At 39.2% G+C, this 19,472-nt stretch overlaps 1 protein-coding gene across 1 annotated transcript; it reads left to right on the top strand.

Annotated features, from left to right (window-relative positions):
* The first annotated feature begins 1,896 nt into the window (after positions 1-1,896).
* On the top strand, positions 1,897-19,231 carry RUVBL1 (RuvB like AAA ATPase 1). Its single transcript, XM_050904590.1, has 11 exons — positions 1,897-2,037; positions 2,766-2,852; positions 3,490-3,622; positions 7,594-7,745; positions 9,032-9,121; positions 9,965-10,114; positions 11,476-11,539; positions 12,734-12,932; positions 14,967-15,069; positions 18,232-18,323; positions 18,642-19,231. Exons 1-11 carry the CDS (start codon positions 1,897-1,899, stop codon positions 18,727-18,729), a joined length of 1,299 nt encoding a protein of 432 aa, XP_050760547.1. The 3' UTR covers positions 18,730-19,231.
* The last annotated feature ends 241 nt before the right edge of the window (positions 19,232-19,472 follow it).

Here is a 19,472-nt window from a genome sequence, read left to right as displayed (position 1 = left end):
GCTAGCCCTTCTTAAAAGGAGGGCCATACCTAGCCTGGACCTCTTGTTAACAATATGACTGCCTTCAGAGCTCTTAGAAGACTTGCTAATTATTCTTCCAGAACCGGCAGAAACTTGAACTCTGCCCAGACTTACCCACAACACTTGCGGCAGTTTAATGCACTAGAGAAATCAAAGTTGTATATTTGCGATTTTACAAAGAAAAAAGTCTGCAGTTCAGTACATATTAGGCATTTGTATTCTGTGACTAATATGACACTGAGAGGATGTATAGAGTCCAATAGTATACACACTTTTTTAATTATTTAAAGGATAGCTCATATTTGTTAGATTCAAAAATTCTTAGCTAAACAGTTGTATAATAGGATACCCTTACAAAGGTGCTGAACTACATATGTGTGCAATTATATTGTAATTACAATTTTAAACTAGATTATGTAAATATAAGCTGACAGAACAATTAACAGAAAAAGAAAGCAACAAATAGCAAAGTCTTTTCTTTGCTGAATGACATTTATAACAAAACTAATGGAAGCTCTTAGACAAAAAGGGAATGAATAGCATATATATTGTTCACTGGGCTTCTGCAAATTGAACCATAACTCTCATCCTTCCTAAAAGCCACTCTCCTAGCTTTTTACCATCACAGGACTGCTTTTGCAATTCTCCCTGGCAGCGCATAGGAAAGCTGAGATGGCACCATCCCTTTGCACAGACAGCAGTCCTGCATCATACCACGTTAATCCATTGGCCTTGAACATTGCAGACACAGGCATAGTTTTATAATCAAACACAGAAAACACTATATATCCATGGGAAGAGAGTCCCCTCTTTTTCCTGGGGGAGAGATCCCAATATCTACAAACAAGAAGTCACTGGAACTGCAGGTTCCCAGATCCCATCTAAAATTTCACTGTGAGTGATCTCCATCTCAGGCATTTAAACACTACATGAAAGGTACAGCAGAATAGCAGCTGAACCACAGTAAGGAGCTGTAACAGCCTAAAAGCTGTAGCATCACAGACCTGAGGGAACAAGGGTAAGCTCTGCGAGGCCGTGAAGCTACCTGCTGAGAAGGTAGAGTATCTTTCCTCATTTCAGTAGGTCAAAGCTCAGGAGGAACATATGCTGTAGGTATAGCATATGTTAAAGCCTCAGATGCTTACATGAAGTCTTTGGATACATGGAATAGAATTATTTTGCAGTTACACTGAAAGCTGGAAGTTAGTGAGTGACACCCAGCAGGCAAGAGATCACCCTTACTCTTTCTTTGACAAAGGTTTAGAAAACCCTTGGAAAGCCTCAACTTACTTTCATAAGCTAAACCTAGCAGAGGTTTTCAGAAAGCATTGCTCATGGTTCCTGGCCCACTGTCAGCTGGCCGCGGGCAGCCTGAGTACCCAGCATGGGGAGAGGGGCACCCAGCAGCACACCGAGCCAGAGGCACTCTGGGCTCCCTCTGCCTGGCTCCAACCCCAAACCAGATTCAATAAAGGCAGAAGGTGTTCATATAGATGTAGGGCCAAGAAACCTGCCGAGCAAGAACAAGCTGCTTTTCCCCTCCAGGAGGGCCTGTGCTCGTCTCCCCACAAAGCCCCCCCTCAGCCTGGGCTCGGCCTCTGTCGATTCCTTCCTCCCGGCCCAACTCCTCCGCAGTGCCCGCACCCAGCCGGGCCCCCTGGAAGCTGCGCACACGGAAATAGATGGACGGACCCTAAAAAAAAATGCACCCTCTGTCGGTGACAGGCATGCGCCGCGTCCAATAACTATCGAGAGCGCCGCCACGAGGGCCAATGGCACGGCGGGGCGGGCGGGGGCAGTGGCGCGCCGGGAGCCTTGGTAACGCGCGGGCCGCGTGTGGCGAGCGCGGGCGGTGGGGGACGGTTCTGCCCCGCGATGAAGATCGAGGAGGTGAAGAGCACCTCGAAGACGCAGCGCATCGCCGCCCACAGCCATGTCAAGGGGCTGGGGCTGGACGAGAGCGGGACCGCCAAGCCGGCGGGGGCCGGGCTCGTGGGGCAGGAGAATGCGCGGGAGGTGAGCGAGGGGGGCGGCAGGGCCCGGCCGAGGCTCCCCTGGGGCTCTGCAGCCTCCACCCCACTTGAGGTGGAAGCTCGGGGGCCCTGGGCGGCGCGGGGGCAGGTCCGGTCTGGGCTGGGTGTTCTTAGAAGTCCCGTTAGGGAGCGAAAGTCTTTGCCTGAGCTCCTGCGCGTATTCTGCTGCGATGGGGGCAATCAAGGCTATTCCTTACGCCGCTAATTTTTTGCGTTAGCTGGCGGCAAGGGCAGATGTCTGTCTCCCGGTTTTAGGCGTAGAAATTGGGGTATCAAAGGCAATGAAACCTACCAAAAGTCAAGAGATTTGGTGCAAGTGGGGATTGGAGCTTCCGTTTCAGGCCGGTGTCTGGCCCTGGGCGGGTGCTTTAGCTGATCTGTCGTTCTGAAAGTCATACATTCATTTCTTGCTTTATTTTTAAACGTTTATATATGCATGCAACTCCAGGAGGGGGAAAGGAGTCTGCGCTCTTAGGTTGAGTTTTGTTGCCTGTGGGTTTTGGGTTTTTTTTAATGTCTATGTCAGATAAAGTGATTGTGGGAAGTAGGTTTTTCTGATCTTGCCTCCCTTTTTGTGTGCATGAAATTGAAAACCTTTATTTTTAGTGGGCTCACAAAACGAAATATTTCTAAACACTTTTAGTAATATTGGAACAAAAGATATTATAGCAATACTTGTGTTAACAGTGTAAATACTTATTTAACTTATAGGCTTGTGGGGTTATAGTGGAACTAATCAAAAGCAAGAAAATGGCTGGCAGAGCTGTGCTGTTGGCAGGACCTCCTGGAACTGGCAAGGTATTATTTTTCTTTTTTTATATGGAATAAAGTATTCCCAAATTATTTTATTTTAATTTGTTGTCAAAAGCATTTTAGGGTAGTGGTTGCATAATGTCTTCATCTACTGGAATTTTTTTCATCAATGTATTGATATCGTTTCCTGCTTTATATTTTGATTTTTGCCATGTCATCAACATTGGCAGTATCCAGTGATGTGTTCAGGCATCATTAGCATGAAACCACCTCTTGTAAGTTACCAAACAGATAGGTAACATGGTCTCTGAAGAAGAGTCTTGGAAGTTAGTTTTATATTAAAAGCCTAAATAGTTTTTGCTTTGTTTATTTTTTTTCCCCGTGCTGTTTAAGGCTTTTTGCATTTGTATCAGATGTCAAATTCAAATGCCTAGTATTGTTTCTTCAAAGTGTTTTATAAGTCTTTGATAAAAGTCACTTTATATGTGTATAACTTGTTCTGGGGGGTGGAGGGTTGTTATATGTAAGAAATATATGTCAGACAGAATAGTCTTTATTAAATTGATAGTTGATATATGGAAGGCGATATGATGAGGAAAATTAACTTTATGCAGAAAGAATCCTTTGTTAATTCTCATAAAAATTAACGTGTAGGTTTTGTTTTGGTTTTTTTTTTTTTAAGACTGCTTTGGCTTTAGCTATTGCTCAGGAACTGGGAAGTAAAGTTCCCTTTTGTCCTATGGTTGGAAGTGAGGTCTATTCCACTGAGATCAAGAAAACAGAAGTTCTAATGGAAAACTTCCGACGTGCAATTGGTAAGTTTCAGAAAGACAGAAAAATTAAGTGTTTGCGTGATACTTATTTTGCTTTTTACCAGTCATTTAAAAAGGAAAAACTTTTCAGTGGTCATGGTGGTTTTCAGGTTATTGTATGTTCTTTTTTTCAGTGCTGATCTTAATTTACGAATCTCTTCCACACTTAGTGGAGTCAGTAAGGTTTTCTGTTTATGAACCATAATTTAATTGTTGTATTATGGTTTATTCTACTTCCCCAGAGTCTTTACTCATCCTCCAGGTTCATCTCCTGGTTTTGCCTGTGACTCTGAATAAAGCTGAAAGAAAAATTATTTTTAGTTTCTTACATTAGGAGAAATAGTTACAGACAGAAAAATGCACTCTCCTTTTTTTATTTTAGTAATTTCACCCTACTAAGCAAACAGTCTTAATTAGGGACTCCCAAATGGCAGTGTTAACTTGACTTGGTATTCCAACGAGCACAAAGAAAGTTCCATGCCAACAAAATAAATAACTTCAACTTAATGTCTTCCTCACTTCTAGAGTGCTTTTACAAGTTTAATGTAAATTGGTTAAATTTGTAACACAAGCTCAATGAGTATCTAAACTCTCTTATATGATTGCTGCTGACAACTGGTAAATGCAGTTAGAAGTGGCCCTTGTTTGTATGAGGATTGGCTAAAGATAGCCTAGCTGATTTCAGTACTGAACATAGTAACAGTTAATTTTCATGGTTTCTCTACCATGTTTCCCCTTGGACTTCATCTAAGTATTTGGTGGCAGAGGTGAAGAAGTCTCTCAGTTCTGCAATGAAACAGAAGTATTCCATTGACTTTTGTAAGAAAGCAACTCTCAGTAGTCTCTGGTCTTCTAGTTACCATGAAACTGGCAGGGCCTGGGGGAGGGAAGCCAGAGACTCAGCAGTCTGCAAAATTTCCTTGATGTGATGAAGTTCCCTGTCAGAGATTTGGAAACCTGAACCAACAGATGAAACTTACACTATCCATGTTGTCATTTCTAGAGATAGCAGTATTTTAGCTCTCTGAGGTTTAACAGCCAGCTACATTGTTAGTTCGCTGCATTCCCTGAATGTCAATAGAGAGACACTTCTAAACAAATATTAGTGTTAATGAAAGATGGAACTTCTTTTATTCCTTTCTGTTGAATTCCATGTCATATTTTCATAACACAACCTTTATTGAATATTTTTATCAGCGTAAAAAAAAAAACCTGAAATATTTTAAAGGACTAGTAACCATCATTTCTTGTAATGGAACACTTTCCAATTGTGTTTAAGTCTCGGGTATGTTTTAGCTTCCCTGCTTGGTAAATAAATAATTTACAAGAGTGCGTTTTTAAAAAAATGATTTTGTATGCACAGTGCAGTGCCCGCTGTGACTGGGTGCAAGAGAAGCTTCAGCTCACATGTCAATCAGTACCTAAAGTATTCATTTAGGTTTTTTGTATGATTCCTTGTTAGAAGGTTCTGTATACATCTTCTATTGCTCATATTATGCATTTTACTTTTGTGGGTTTAGCCTCCTCAATTTATAAAAATGATCAGAGATGTTAACATCAATTTTTTACTTAATTTTTTTTTTTTCTTGGGAACAACAGAGTCTGACTGGTTTGGACCCATCACTGTATAAGGAAACAGGAGTGACTCTGAGTTTACAGAATTTTTATTGTTGAGAGTCTTTTAATAACAGACTTGACATAGTCTCATGGCCAAGTACTGTTTGGGGTATAGTAGAGAGTTTATAATATGTAAGAAACATAAAAGGACAGAGTGGGAAATGAGAAGATGGAATTGTTGTACGGGTTAAAAAAACTTCAGCTGAGAGAGATTAATCCTGTGTAGAGCTTATTAGCAGCTGGCAAGGATGATGACAGTAGCTAATGTTAGAGCTCAGTTGCAGTAAAAAATGACTGCTGGAATAGCCACTTAAATAGCATATCTGTTCCCTGTGTCTCCAAATTGTAACTGCCAGTAAATCAAACAAGCACTATTTAGCTCCATATAGTGCTATTGAACCAAAACATGAAATAGCCCACAATTGCCGCCTTAGACTCACATGTCTGATTTGTAAGTAGATGTCTCTGTTTAAGAATTCTTTTGAGAATGAAGTTTGTAGTTGATACATGCAGATTCATTTGAAAACAAAGGATAATCAGCAGCTAGTTCAAAGCATCGGTTACCTTTGTTCAGATCAAGTTCATGTATAAATATTTTCTATAAGCACATCTATATAAGCACATTAGTTTAGATTAGAGGCATGCTTTTGAAGCAAATCTCTAGGTTGTCCTCGCTGACTCAGCTTTGGTTTGTGTTGTGGAACAGACTCTGAGCGTGTGAATTGGATTCTTTTCAGACGAAATGAAACTGGAAGGTGTGCTTTAGCAGCATACAAAATATACCCCAAACACAAATGGGCTTCCAGTTTTTCAGAGCAGAATAGAGCTTCTGCTGAAAGCTTAAAAACAAAACAAAAAGGAAAAACAAACCTGTGAATGTCCAGTTCTCGGCACCAGCAGTTTTGTGGACACTGTACAGATTCCCACATTGCTTCACATTCCTTGCATATGTAGCATATGTGATGCAGCCTTGTCTAAGTCAGTTTTGGAACTCAAAGGTTCATTCATTCTTTGTCTGATGTTTTGGCATACCTGAAAAACATTTTAAAAAAAATTACTGGAATTAACTTTATATAGAACTTCTTATGTAGTGCTAAATAAGAGAAAGCAAACATTTCTTACCAAGAAATTATCATGTTGTCCACAATTAACCTATTTCTCACATTTCAACTCCTGGTCTTAATTTGGGTCCAGTAGAGGGAGACAGACTCATATTTGTCAATTCTTTGTATTCCCCTATCAGCAACTCAAGATTACTGGTGAAGTGTCTGATCTATTTCAAAGCAAAATGAAAAGTTATGGAACAAGGAAAGTTTTATAAAGTCCTAATAGCCTCAGACTGGGCAGGATGACTTCCTTATATCTTGTTACAGCCCATTCATTATTTTTGGTATGGCATGTGTGTCTCATAAAATACTTTATAGAGTCTCTTCAGATGTGGGTTCTTTGAACTTTTATGTAGTTAGAACGTCTGCATAATTGTAGTGGTGGTGGTGATGATAGTGGTTTTTCTTTGGAACAGTCTAACTGTAAAACTCTTGAGCTCTGTATTATTCATCAATTTAAAGTAACTTAGTTAATTACAACAGTTGTGACTAGAATAGAAGATAACTAGATACTACAATGATTGCTCGCCTGTCTGAAAAACAACAAAGGAAGGATGTCATTGTCAGCTATTTTGAAATAGTTTTAAATTTGCATTATAGCAGTTTCTGCTAAATTTTATCTAGCTCACCTTTTGCTATTAACTTGAAAAATATTTTAAATGATACATTAACCTTTTCTTAATTTTATGAGGTTCTAACACAATACCTGTTAATCAATTTATGTTATTTTTAACTCAGTTGCTAAAATATAAAGCTTTTTATGAAGTTACTTTTTTCTCCTGTCTTTTTCTTTACTTTGCAGGGATTTTCTGATAGTCCAGAAATTGTGTAAAACTCTCAGTTACATTAGCGTCACTATTTTCCAGAGATGATCTGTTTCTCTGACTTTAGCGTAGGGGAATAAATCAAGCAAATCCCCTCTTTGGGGGAGGGAAAAGAGAGAGGATACTGACGTTTGCTTCAAGAACTAATAATAACAAACAGAAGATAATTTCTTAGAGTTTGATAAACTGCTTTGCGCGTCAGAACTTGGGCTGAACTTCCGTTCTGATGACACAGGATGAATATTCTCACATAATATTGAAGAAGAGAACAATAATTCATCTTTCTACTTTTAAAAGTAAAAAATTATGATTAAATGTAATGTAGCCTGATAATATGTTACATTCTGTTGGCAGTAATGCAGCAGACTCCTGAGTGTATATGGCCATTGATTTGTGTACTGAAACTATTCTAAACAATTTCTTGCAGGGTTGAGGATTAAAGAGACCAAGGAAGTTTATGAAGGAGAAGTCACAGAACTAACTCCATGTGAGACTGAAAATCCTATGGGGGGGTATGGCAAAACCATCAGCCACGTAATTATAGGACTCAAAACTGCAAAGGGAACCAAACAGTTGAAGGTAGGTATGGTAGGGTCTCGGAAATTTCATTAAGTATTTCAGGTCTGCGTCTTCTATTTTTAGTGCTTCTTATTTCCATTTCAAGCTCTTGATCTCCGTCTCTGTAGACTGGAGATGCCAGGAGGCTGTTTTCTTTTGCTAGACAACTTTATCCAACTCCTGAGTGTGTATGTTTATCTGCTTTATGTAGAAAATTTAGATGTTAGTCTTGTCTCCTACTAATTGAAATTGGGGATAAACCCATCGCTCAGTTAGCAGCTCTTGTTATTTTTCTGTTTGGCAGCACACACTGTATGTCTTCAATGAGTTAAAAGCGAATTTAAGCAGGAAGAGATCCTGATGCAGTTTTGCAGCGTTCTAGAACCACAGAAAAATGGGCTGAGTTGGGAATCTGAACTATGATCTATCTGCTCACTCTGACCCTGGCTATAAATTCATGTTCATGATAACAAACATATGAGAAAGGTCTTGTTTGGTTTTGTTTTCCTGATTCTCAACTGAATTTTTGAGGATGGTTTTGGGAAATCTTGCCTGCTTTGGTATAAATTGTTCTTTCTGTCACATCCCTTCTTTCTACATGGGGAGATATGCTCTAGTGAATATTTGATAGAGAACTGGAAATTGAGCTGGTATGTTGCCAGCTCAGATCCACTTTCCCTTTGTTTTCTTGTACAAGTCTCTGTCCATGTTGTTCAACTTCCCTGTCAGAGTACAAGAGAACTGAAAGCTGTCTCTGTTGTTAAGTATCATCTTGCATGTGTTCACTCTGAAAACCAGAAAATGCAGAGCAAAAGTGAATAAACATGTACTGAGAGAAACAAAAGCATCTAACGTATTCCACATCCACTCTCCCTCACACAGCTCCACAGAGGATAAAGACGCAAGAAATCAAGTAGCGTAATTCAATGCTATAGCCAGATTTTTTATAAAAGTTTTGCTAGAAAGCAAGAGAAGTGCTGCTTCCTAGGTATAAATATATTGTCACATTACACAAAGGCATATTTTGTGATGGTAACTGGTATCGTTATGTTTCTGGCACTTACCGTTGCTTCTTTCAGATAGCTGATTTTTTTGGTAAGAAAGTAAGTTCTGTACATCTTCTTTCGGATTTATTCTCTATCACTACTCCAAGTGTTACAGCTTTATAAAATCCTAGAGGTATTGTTGGGTGGAGTTGCGGTTTAATTTTGTCTGGTGGGATTGAGCTTTAGACTAAATTTCTTGTCCTTGATTACCATAACAATATGGAACTGTTTTGACCAACTGTGATGTTTGCTTGTCTCCAGCTGGACCCAAGCATATTTGAAAGCTTGCAGAAGGAGCGAGTGGAAACTGGTGACGTTATTTATATTGAAGCAAACAGTGGAGCTGTCAAGGTAAAAGAAAAGTTCTGCGCTTTCATGCAGTTGTATGTATTCTTGTAGACTTTCTCTGCCTTTGTCAGAAGGCTCTCTGATTTACTAACTTTAACTAACATGAAATGGTTACATGGAAGTTTTAAAAAGAGCCCAGTGTTTTCCTTATCTGGAGAGAAAATTCTCTCTTGCACTGAAAGAACGTGGTCGTCTGGTTCACAATTAAGGTCATCTGGCAAGGAAGCTATCACTGATGCTGTCTGGATGAGTTTTTTGTAAGATCAAAACATCTTTAAGGGAAGAGGGGAAAAACCAAGCAACTTTAGTCATTTTCAGGCTGACATGTGCAGCGTATTTAATCTTTCTTTTATCGCTGTGGTATTTTCTCCACGAGATATATACATGTAGAAGGGAATACTGCATTAGTTAGCATTCTTTTCATATCTGATTTAGAAAGTAGTGTACAGCGATACTTGCTGTTTAATGGATGAGCATAATATTTTGTATCTTATAATAAATCACCCACCTACAAAGGAGTCTTGAGCAGTTCTCTGAATCTCTAGTTGATCTGCTGGATTTGTCCTTTAGCAAGAATTGCATACGGTTAAAAGAAGTGGAGAGAGGAGTGGAATATTCTTACCACTGAAAATATCAGGTGTTTTTCAACAGAGTTTTTGAGCTTTGATCAGTAGATAGGGTATGCCTGTTGCTAAGCAGGGAGTGGGATGTCTGAATTGTCAGCAGAAGCTTGTCAAGACTGGAATTGTGAACTAAGCCCTTTATCTTTATCAAGTTCGTGTCACTCAAGGTTTTGGCACGGAAACTAATTCTATACCTGGGTTTCTCTTCCTTGCTTTTCCTCAGAGACAAGGCAGGTGTGATATCTATGCTACGGAATTTGACCTTGAAGCTGAAGAGTATGTTCCCTTGCCAAAGGGTGATGTGCACAAGAAAAAGGAAATTATTCAGGATGTGACCCTGCATGACTTGGATGTGGCCAATGCTCGACCTCAGGTATCTGACTCCACAGATGAAGTCTTTACAGAAAAATTATTTGACATAGATGTGATGGTTACTAGAATAATCAAGGAGATTATTCAAGTACTCAAAGATTCCACTATAGGAAAAGCAGTAGGTGTTACACCTTGAAGGCCAGTCTACCTCTCCTCTCTTCAGGGAGGTCACGCTGCAGTTGGCTGCTTCAGTGGCCCTGCCTTACAGGTTAAAGAGGCAGTTCCTAGGTTAGGATTCATGCACCTGGTCATGGAATATTTGTCACAGTACATTTCCTAACATTACAGAGAAAGCCTTATAGCCATAGCAGAGCTTCCACGCGGGTATTTGGGATCCGCTACCTTCACGGTTAATGCATAATCTAGACCCAGCTCTCTCCTTCCCTCCACCACTGTGCCCCGTCCCCTGCAGAAAAAGAGCAGTGTGGGCTGCTCCTCTTGACCAGGAAAAGTTTATTACTTTCTCTCCAGAAGGAAAGTTGCCTACAGATGTGAGGTAGCAGCAGCCAGATCTACATCATTTTATTTATTGAAAGTTCTGAATGCAGATTAATATATTCTGCTCTGTGTTTGTGGTTTTGTGGCCATGAAATGGAAACTGCAAGCACTGTGATAAAAGGTGACTTAAGTATTTTTGACTGCTGTGGATTCTGTTGATGCCCCTGCTTCCTTCAGAAATGTTTCATAACCTCTTGTTAAACTTCCTTGTGACTTTCAGTAGAGCTCTGAACATACTGCAGCAAAAAAATTGAAAATAGGAGAATTACTCCTTGCTGTATCTGTAACATAAACCCAGTATCGAGGGAATTCCATTTATGTCATAAACAAAAGCCGCTACCAATACAGTATCTTTGTTTAAAGGCTGGCATCCCTACAGTATGATACTACAACCCCTTAACCTACTCAATTTCAAAATAAACATCCTTTTTTCCAACAAAATCATTTATCTGATAAAAATCATGGTATTCAAGTCTTAAAGCTCAGAATAATTGTTCCTGTGTTGACAGGTTGAACACCTACCGTGCACGCAGGCAACCCATGTCTCTGTGTTCCCTGACAATTTCAGTCCTTCTGAGTTTCTCTGTGACAATTTTTTTTAGAAGAGGATATCTCATTTTGGTTTTTTGTGTTCTCCAAATGAACAAGGCTAAAGAAAGGGTGAGGAGGTAGCTAAATGATTATGTTTGGAAGAGTGCTGCGGTGAAGCAACCTAACCTTTGACAAATTATCAACCACTGCTGGTATGAAGTATCAAGTTAACTGCAAGAAACAACTTCTTTAACCAATTCCTCATTTATAAAATTCTCAAGGTGTGTGTTCACTACAAGACCTCATAGCTGATCTGTAACTTTCTTTTCCTAGGGTGGGCAAGACATCCTTTCTATGATGGGACAATTGATGAAGCCTAAGAAAACTGAAATTACTGGTATGAATCCTGCATGGTATTTTTAGACCAACATAACCTATACGTTTGCCAGTTAGAAAAGGATTAAAAATAGGGTTACTCATGCAGCATCTCTAAATGAATGCCTACGTAATATTTATTCATAAATATTCAGATTTCAAAAAGCAGTGATACAGCTGCTAGAATTGCAATGGCTGGAAACAGTACAACACATTATCGGTTCACACATATAGTGATAAAATATATACTGTACTCTGCACCCATCTTCCTGGGGAGAAAGAGGTCAGAACACTAGTGCTATCCTTCTTCTCAAAACATTCCTGCCAGAGAGCGTGAGGTTCACACTTTCAACAAAGAGCCAAACTGAACAGCAACAACAAAAAAAATCTGAAAGTTGTTAGTCTGCATTCTTATGTGAAGCAATCGTACTGAATTTCTGTGGAGTAGAAAAATGGCTTCTAAAGACTCTAACCCTGGTTTGGTTTAGACACCTCTATAGCAGCTGTCTGTTGACTTGATGCGCTAAGTGCACTGCTGCTCTTCCTACCTACAGATCATTGGAGAAAAACATATCTACATAAAGATCTATTCTCCTTTTTGCTTTGAAAGAAATGATGTTTCAGTAAGTGACTATCTAAACTTAGATCAGTCTGTTTCAATACCTAACTTGAATGGTGGTCTTTTGAAGTATTTTGTCTGTTCCAGAGGTCACTTTGCTTATTCTAATGTCAGATTTATTGATTTGACATCTTGCATAGTTTTGAGATCCATATGTTCACAGAAATTTATATAGCCCTATTTTTTTTTTTTGTTAAACACAACTTCTTTGCTGAAATACAGTAGCAATATTTTATTCTTTCAGTGATGTTCTTTTCAGCCATGCTTGGAAACTTTGTTACGTTTCATGTTTTAAACTGAGGTTTGACTAACTTCCCCGCCCCCCCCCCCCAAAAATCACAGTTTTTTACAAGCCATGTGAGGGGACAGACTACCCCAGTTAAGTGCAAGAAGTTCAGTTTAGAAATATTTTGTTGTACGGATGTCTCACCAATACAGGACTGAATGCCACAGAATTTTAGTGTCACAGAGATTTTCCCTGTGGCACTAAGATACCAAACCATGAAAAAAGTCAAGGAGAATTTTACTTGCTTTAAGCCTTGTATACAGACCTATAGTTCACTAGCAGAACAACTAACAGTTTCTTTTTGTTCTCAGACAAACTTCGAGGAGAGATAAATAAGGTGGTAAATAAATACATCGACCAAGGCATTGCAGAGCTAGTGCCAGGTGTACTCTTTGTCGATGAGGTTCACATGCTGGATATTGAATGCTTCACATACCTGCACCGAGCACTGGAATCTTCTATTTCCCCCATTGTGATCTTTGCTTCCAATCGAGGAAACTGCGTTATCAGGTATGATGTCTAAACTTGAATTTAGGTCCAAGGTCCATAAACCTTGGAATTAGCTGTTTCAGTAGAGTTATAATCTTTGAAGGCTTTGGCTCTAACACTGACACCTGTGATAATCCCCTGCATGGGTTGCAAGCTGCATCAGTGCTCAAGAACTGCTTGTGAGCTTCATGATGGGACAAGCATTTAATGCCAGGCTGACTGAGTTAAAGCAGAATGGAATTCCTCCTTTTATTTCCACTGACACATCCCTCTTTCTCTAACAGCTTCTGAATTGTCTTACTTCCTGGGTGATCTGTAACAATTACCTTTCTCACTGGATACCTCAGCACATCTGTTGCTTGCACATTAGGGAATTCAAAAGCACCAGGGCTACAAACCTCTAATATCATAGTTTCCTGCTTCTTCTGGATTATTTTGCCATTTGCTGTCCTCATTGCATCAGACTTAAGCTTCCTGTTCTTAAAGCGTGTCACAGTTCAGCCTCTCCCTACTCTTCATTTTTTCCTACTATGTTGGTCTGGCTTTTTGTGATTCTTTGGTCTTGCCAACTAACTTGTTTTTCACCTCCACTCCAGTTCGTGCCTCCACTTCAATATTTTGCACCCACACAATGCATTCTTTGCATGTTCAGTAAAAGTGCTCTCCTCTTTCAGATTCTTCCATAAGCTCTACTGCTAATTTGTGGTCTAGGTCTAATTATGTCTAAACAAGCTGTCATTAGCAATGATTGCTACTCTTTAAATTGATTTAATTCAGCTGTGTAACCAGCTATTCCTTTCTCTCTTAGTGGCTCATCTGGTATTAATCTTTCTCTGTTTGCATTGCTTAGAAGTGAAGGTGATAAGCCCTTCAGAAATGTTTAAGGTGGACATTGCAGTGCTCTCTTTGCAGAGGCATAAAAAGGCTGTCTTGTAAAAGTAGAGCAAGGAGAGATCTGTCAGCATGGATTCACTGCAGATCTTGTTATGAAAAAAAGTGTGATTTAAGAATGGAAGTTTTCCATATAATGGTTGTATCTAATATTGCTAAATTAAGTCCTTAAAAGCAAGCTCTTAACTTTATACCACTATCTCAAGTAGTTAGCGATGCTCTGATTTGCCTGCTGATGGCTCTTAAAAGGGTCGGGGAAAAAATTAATTGTATAGATTGTTGATTGTTAATTGTATAGATATAGTTGATTCTGTAACCTCATAAGAGAAGGAATAACTTCAGAGGAGAGAACACTGTCTACTCGGGAGTACAGCAGATGATTGCAGGGCATTTTGATTCATTTCCCAAGGAGGAGCATGGCCAAAGCTGCAGTGCCTAAGTACTAGCACTGAACTTAGAAATGTAATTCTCTACCAGCACTTTACTTTTTTTTACCTGCAGTCTCTATAGATCTCATGAAATCTGGATATCTTTCACTCTTGACTTCGCAGCAAATCGTGGTGGTCTTGGAAAACCAAGAGTAGATGTATCTGCAGCCTTTGCTGTTTGGTGTTGTACATCAAACAATTAAAATGGTTGGGGGTCTAGATCCTGCTCTATACTTCACGCACAGACCTCCACTTCTCAATTTGCTGGACTGCAAGCATGGAATGTAAGCCACTGCAGTATTCACTGGAGGGACTGGGGAAGGATTGAACAGAGTAATGGCTTGCTCAGCAAGAGGGGATGTTCTCCAAATGGATGATAGTGTATCTAATTTCTACTGATACTGCTAAACAACTTAGTAAGAATGATTTGTTCCTTGCTGGAAGATACCTTGGAACATTAGATAAGACTGTATTGTAATATACAATGCAGGAAAGCACCACCTCTAACTATTTTTGAGTGGCATGTTTAAGAGCTCCAGAAATAGTATCTGTTTCCCTCAGGCTGTCCAGTATGAACTTCAGACTAGAATGTTTTCTGTCGCTATCTAGGGAGTGTGTCTCTGCGGGAAGACACAAGAATTGTAAACTAGTAGATGTGTAGTTACTTATTACTGATTTTAGTCAAATGAATGTACTGAACTCAGAATGATCTCCTTCTCTTTGGTTTCTCCTTTAGAGGCACAGAGGATGTAGTGTCTCCTCATGGAATACCACTGGACCTGCTGGATAGAGTAATGATTATCCGAACCATGCTGTATACACCCCAAGAAATGAAGCAGGTAGGCACAGCATTTTAAGAGAATCTGTAAAAAGTCCCCAGAGTTCTAGTCTATTGAGATGACTGCTATGTTTCTGCATATTCTGTTACTATAGAGCTGTTTGATTGTGGTCACCAGGGTTTGTGCCAGAAAGCTTACCACTTCCTAAATGCATGCTGCTTTAGTAACCATTTACAATAAGCTGGTTAAAATTGTGCATGCAATTTCTCTGTCTGATTTCCACCCACTGACCAGTTCTATTGGTAAGCATATCTAGAGCTGAAAGTGACATCTCACTTGCATGGAATAGCATGAATTGTTAGCTGACCTTATCTCTTGCACAGATGTGCTTTCCGTAGAGTTTGCACGTTCCAGCAGGTAGTGCTTTTTCAGTTGGTATGAGATGAAGTGTCTCATCTTGGGACCTTTGCTCCCAGACCTCAGGCTGTTCCTCCATGTAAGAGATGAGAGGGATTGAGGAATGCAACTTCATGCACTGCATTTTTGCCTCTATGCCCTATACTATAGCTTTAACCTACTAGGACTGTCTCCTGAAACTGGGACGATTTTCATGCTCCTAGTCAAGTTTGGAAATGTAAGTACAGCAAGTGTTGCAGAGATATGCTTCTGAATGCCTGAAACTTTTCCTGTGGGGCCATCATAATGTATTGTGTATCGATTATAATGCTTGGTTGCCATTATGATGCATTGTGTCAAAGATCCCCCCTCATTAGCGTCTCAATGCTGCGAAGTGACACAATGCAGAAGACATTACGGTTTATCATGTCAATTCTTTGTATTATTTAAGAGATAGTGTCAATGGAGGAGAGCGTTGTCATGAGATAATAGTCTCCTGCTGCTGGATAAGTGCCAAGGTGAAGCCGAGGCATTTATCGAATATAAACGTAGAGGCAAAGCTTCATTTCACTTGGTTTGAGGAGCTTTTCACATACGGCTGTTGTGAGCCATTCTCAGGATGATTTTTTTGTACCTAAAAGGACACTTCAAAGCATTATGGTATAGATTACAGTAGAAGCAGCCCAGTGATTTAATAATACAATTATGTTTTGTCTATATACAAAAAAAATTTTAAAGTGTGACTTTTACTTAGTCTGGGGATGTTAAAGACTGTTGTCTGGACTTTCCTATACTGTATGAGAATTTTGTGTAGTTAGGGTAGTAGGAGTATGTACTCCGAGTTACTTTTTGTTAAGGTCGCTATATATAATACCTGCCTCATGCTGTATTATCATGCAGATAAATACACTGTTAAAGAGCTAGTTTCTGAACTGTTGATTTTCAGAAGAGCTGGGTAAGTGCTGTGATTTCCACCCTCCCCAGGGGTAAGGGAAAGCAAGTGTTTACAGTAGCATTTCCTAAAGCTAGAGTCCAGACATTATGTCCCATAAATCATGTTCCCATAGTCAGATAATCTCATCTTCCCTTAAATTAAGGCTTTTGAATGACTTCTTCTCTTGGGAGAAGAGGAGGAGCTATTACACTTAACTTTGGTTTCTAACTAAATACAATGGGGGGGGTTTAAAAATAAGACGTCCATAAATTTATTTCTCTGGTTTTGCTCCCATTTTTCTTTCATGCTAGGAAGAAGTTTTCACGGCTGTTGTTTCTGTGTGAGGCTCTTTGCCTTGGCCTTTCATAATTGATTTGTTTATCAGCACTAGAATTGTCCATATATCTACTGAAAATTTGTTCATAACCAGTTCAAAATATTTCTTTTTGTGTTGATAAAGTAGAAATCCCATTGTGTAGCGCTGCTCTGAGAGCAAGACCCACAGTTAGTGCAACCAGAATAGGGAGAAAATTCACTTTTATGCATATTCCAGTCAGGTATTGTTGTAATCAAACTTTTTTGCCTATGTGCCTGCTGTTAGATATTAGAGGTTATAACTGGGACTTTTTGTTCCTAATGCATTTTACCTGATAAACACTTCTTTTCCTATTTCATAGCAACTTATTTATATGTCTTTGCTGGGTTAATGGCTTGGGCCCCAATCCTTCAGTAAGGTTCTACCAAGTTGCTAGATAAAAAGTTATTTAAAAAAAGGTTGTTAAAGATGTGGCATTCAAGATACCTTGTTTCTAGCAGGGGAAGAATAAAGTAGCAGTATTAGAATGAAGGGAAGGTGATGTTTAGGTGATCTAAAAGACAGAAAAAAAATCTTCAATCTGAAATTGCAATTTGCAGCAGCATTGCCAATATTTAGTATTAATATCTTAGCACAACTTCCTGCCATTTCAAGCCCCTCTCTTTTACTCTGTTCCCTACCCTGCCTCCCCTGCGCATTTTTATGGCTTTAATTTAAACGAGTGCTTCTTGATATCTTGTTTACAAAGCTGCCAAAGTGAAAAATACCTGTATTATATGAGGCTTGCAGTTCCAGAGTTATCTCAGCACTACAACACAACATCATTATCCAGTCTGCCCCTTATCACTCAGCTGGTAATACGGACTACCGAGAGACTTGTGCCACTTTTGTTACAGCTTTATATGCTCAGGCTTATTGGTGATATCTTGCTCTCCAACTTTGTAAAGATCTTCAAACTGGTACAAGCCTGAGACTGTTCTTGAAAGATTAGATTCTTCTTAGTGATTTTTTTTCTTCTTGCAGGAATAGGTGAATCATAGAAAGTAACTTTTTGATTTAGTTTACTATCTTCTTGTCAATTGAATAAAAAGTGTGTTGTGAGCTGTTAAGGAAAGGGCGTAGCTTTCTGTAGGGCTTTTTGGAGGGCTCCGCTGTATAGCGGCAGTGATACACTGCAAAATTTAGTAACTGGTGTAGCTGTCCACAAGACTCCAGCTGTCACTTACTTCCTGCATACTTTTTCCATTTTCTTATATAAGTTCTAATATTCTGCTCCTTATTAGTAGATACACTTTGCTAACCGTGCAGAATTAACATGAAGGGTTAGCAGTCCAGACATATTACTTTGCCTGCCTTTTGTGATAATCAGTTTTTCAGCATTGTATTTGCCTATTCAAAGACTTAGAATTCTACAGATTCTAGTTTAGTGGTAAGTTACACTAGGATAACTCTCCACACCATCTTGTTTTATAGTATGTCTCATCTCTAAGCTGACAGAGTTTCCAGATACTAAGCTAAGTAGTTTAGCATGCTAATCACTTGGGCTGGTACCTCACTTACTCCTTCATCCCAACAGATCATAAAACTTCGTGCTCAGACAGAAGGAATTAATATTAGTGAAGAAGCTCTAAACCATTTAGGGGAAATTGGTACCAAGACAACCTTAAGGTAAGTTGAGCACAGTTGGCTTTTCTCTTAAGTATGACTGGGTCTAAAAACACTGTAGGATAACTCAGTCTTGGAAGTGAGACAAACCTCTCCCATACAATAATGTGGTCTATTAAGAACAGTGCTAACATTAAAAAAGAGTGGTAATCCTCCTCTTTCCTCCTTTAAGGATTGCATGTGCTGGAGGGTCTTGCAGACTTTTTATACTGCTGGTAGAGCTGTGTGTTTCCTAACAAATCTCCCACCCCTACATATATTCAGTTCACTGGGATGCACTGGATTGTAATTATTCATCCATCCATCTCTGTTTGATCACAGGTATGCCGTGCAGTTACTGACCCCAGCTAACCTGCTTGCCAAGATTAATGGGAAGACAGCATTGAGAAAGAGCATATTGAAGAAATAAATGAACTTTTCTATGATGCCAAATCCTCAGCAAAAATCTTGGCTGATCAACAGGAGAAGTACATGAAATGAAGAGCTTATCATGTTAGATGCTTTGAAGTGGCTTTAACCCTTACCCAGGGCTGGCTTAATTATCGAATGAGAAATGTTAATGGTTTGTCTCTTTTGGGACTGAAAAATATTTAAATGTTGGACTGCTTTGTCAGGCCAGAATTAACTATCAAGTGTTCCTATTTCATTATAAACAATAAGATGCTCCATGATGTCTGTGTAACATCTTAGTCTCCCTTTTATGAGTATATATGAAATGAATAGCTCTTGACCCATCAGTTTTGTCTTTAGATTGCGTTACAGAAGAGCTCTAACTGAAGTTGATGCTTAAGAACAGTCTATTTTCTTTATGAATGTTGTTTTAAAATAGTTTCCTTTTACAGATGAGAACTTTTTTTTTTTTTGAATGAAAGTTTGTCTGAAGTGCTTTATAATAAAATATTTCAAGAACATTGGAAGCTTGCATGTGTTTGCCCTGGGTGTTGACCTGCCTAAAGAAACAGTCAAAGTCAGTTGGAATTAACAAAGCCAAATATGAGTAAAAGGGATCTGCAACACAAAAATAGATCTACAGCAAAGGAAAGAAATAGTAATGGGACCTTTTTAAAGTGTTTACTTTTTTGTAGGTCATCTTTTTTATTTTCTGAAGACTTCTTTGGAGAATGCACAACTACATAATAGTAATTATCTTGG

Source organism: Gymnogyps californianus, chromosome 13 (genome assembly GCF_018139145.2).
Source record: "Gymnogyps californianus isolate 813 chromosome 13, ASM1813914v2, whole genome shotgun sequence".
Taxonomy (NCBI): Eukaryota; Metazoa; Chordata; class Aves; order Accipitriformes; family Cathartidae; genus Gymnogyps; species Gymnogyps californianus.
Note: the sequence above shows the minus strand (reverse complement) of the source record. Positions and strands in the feature narration are given on the sequence as shown.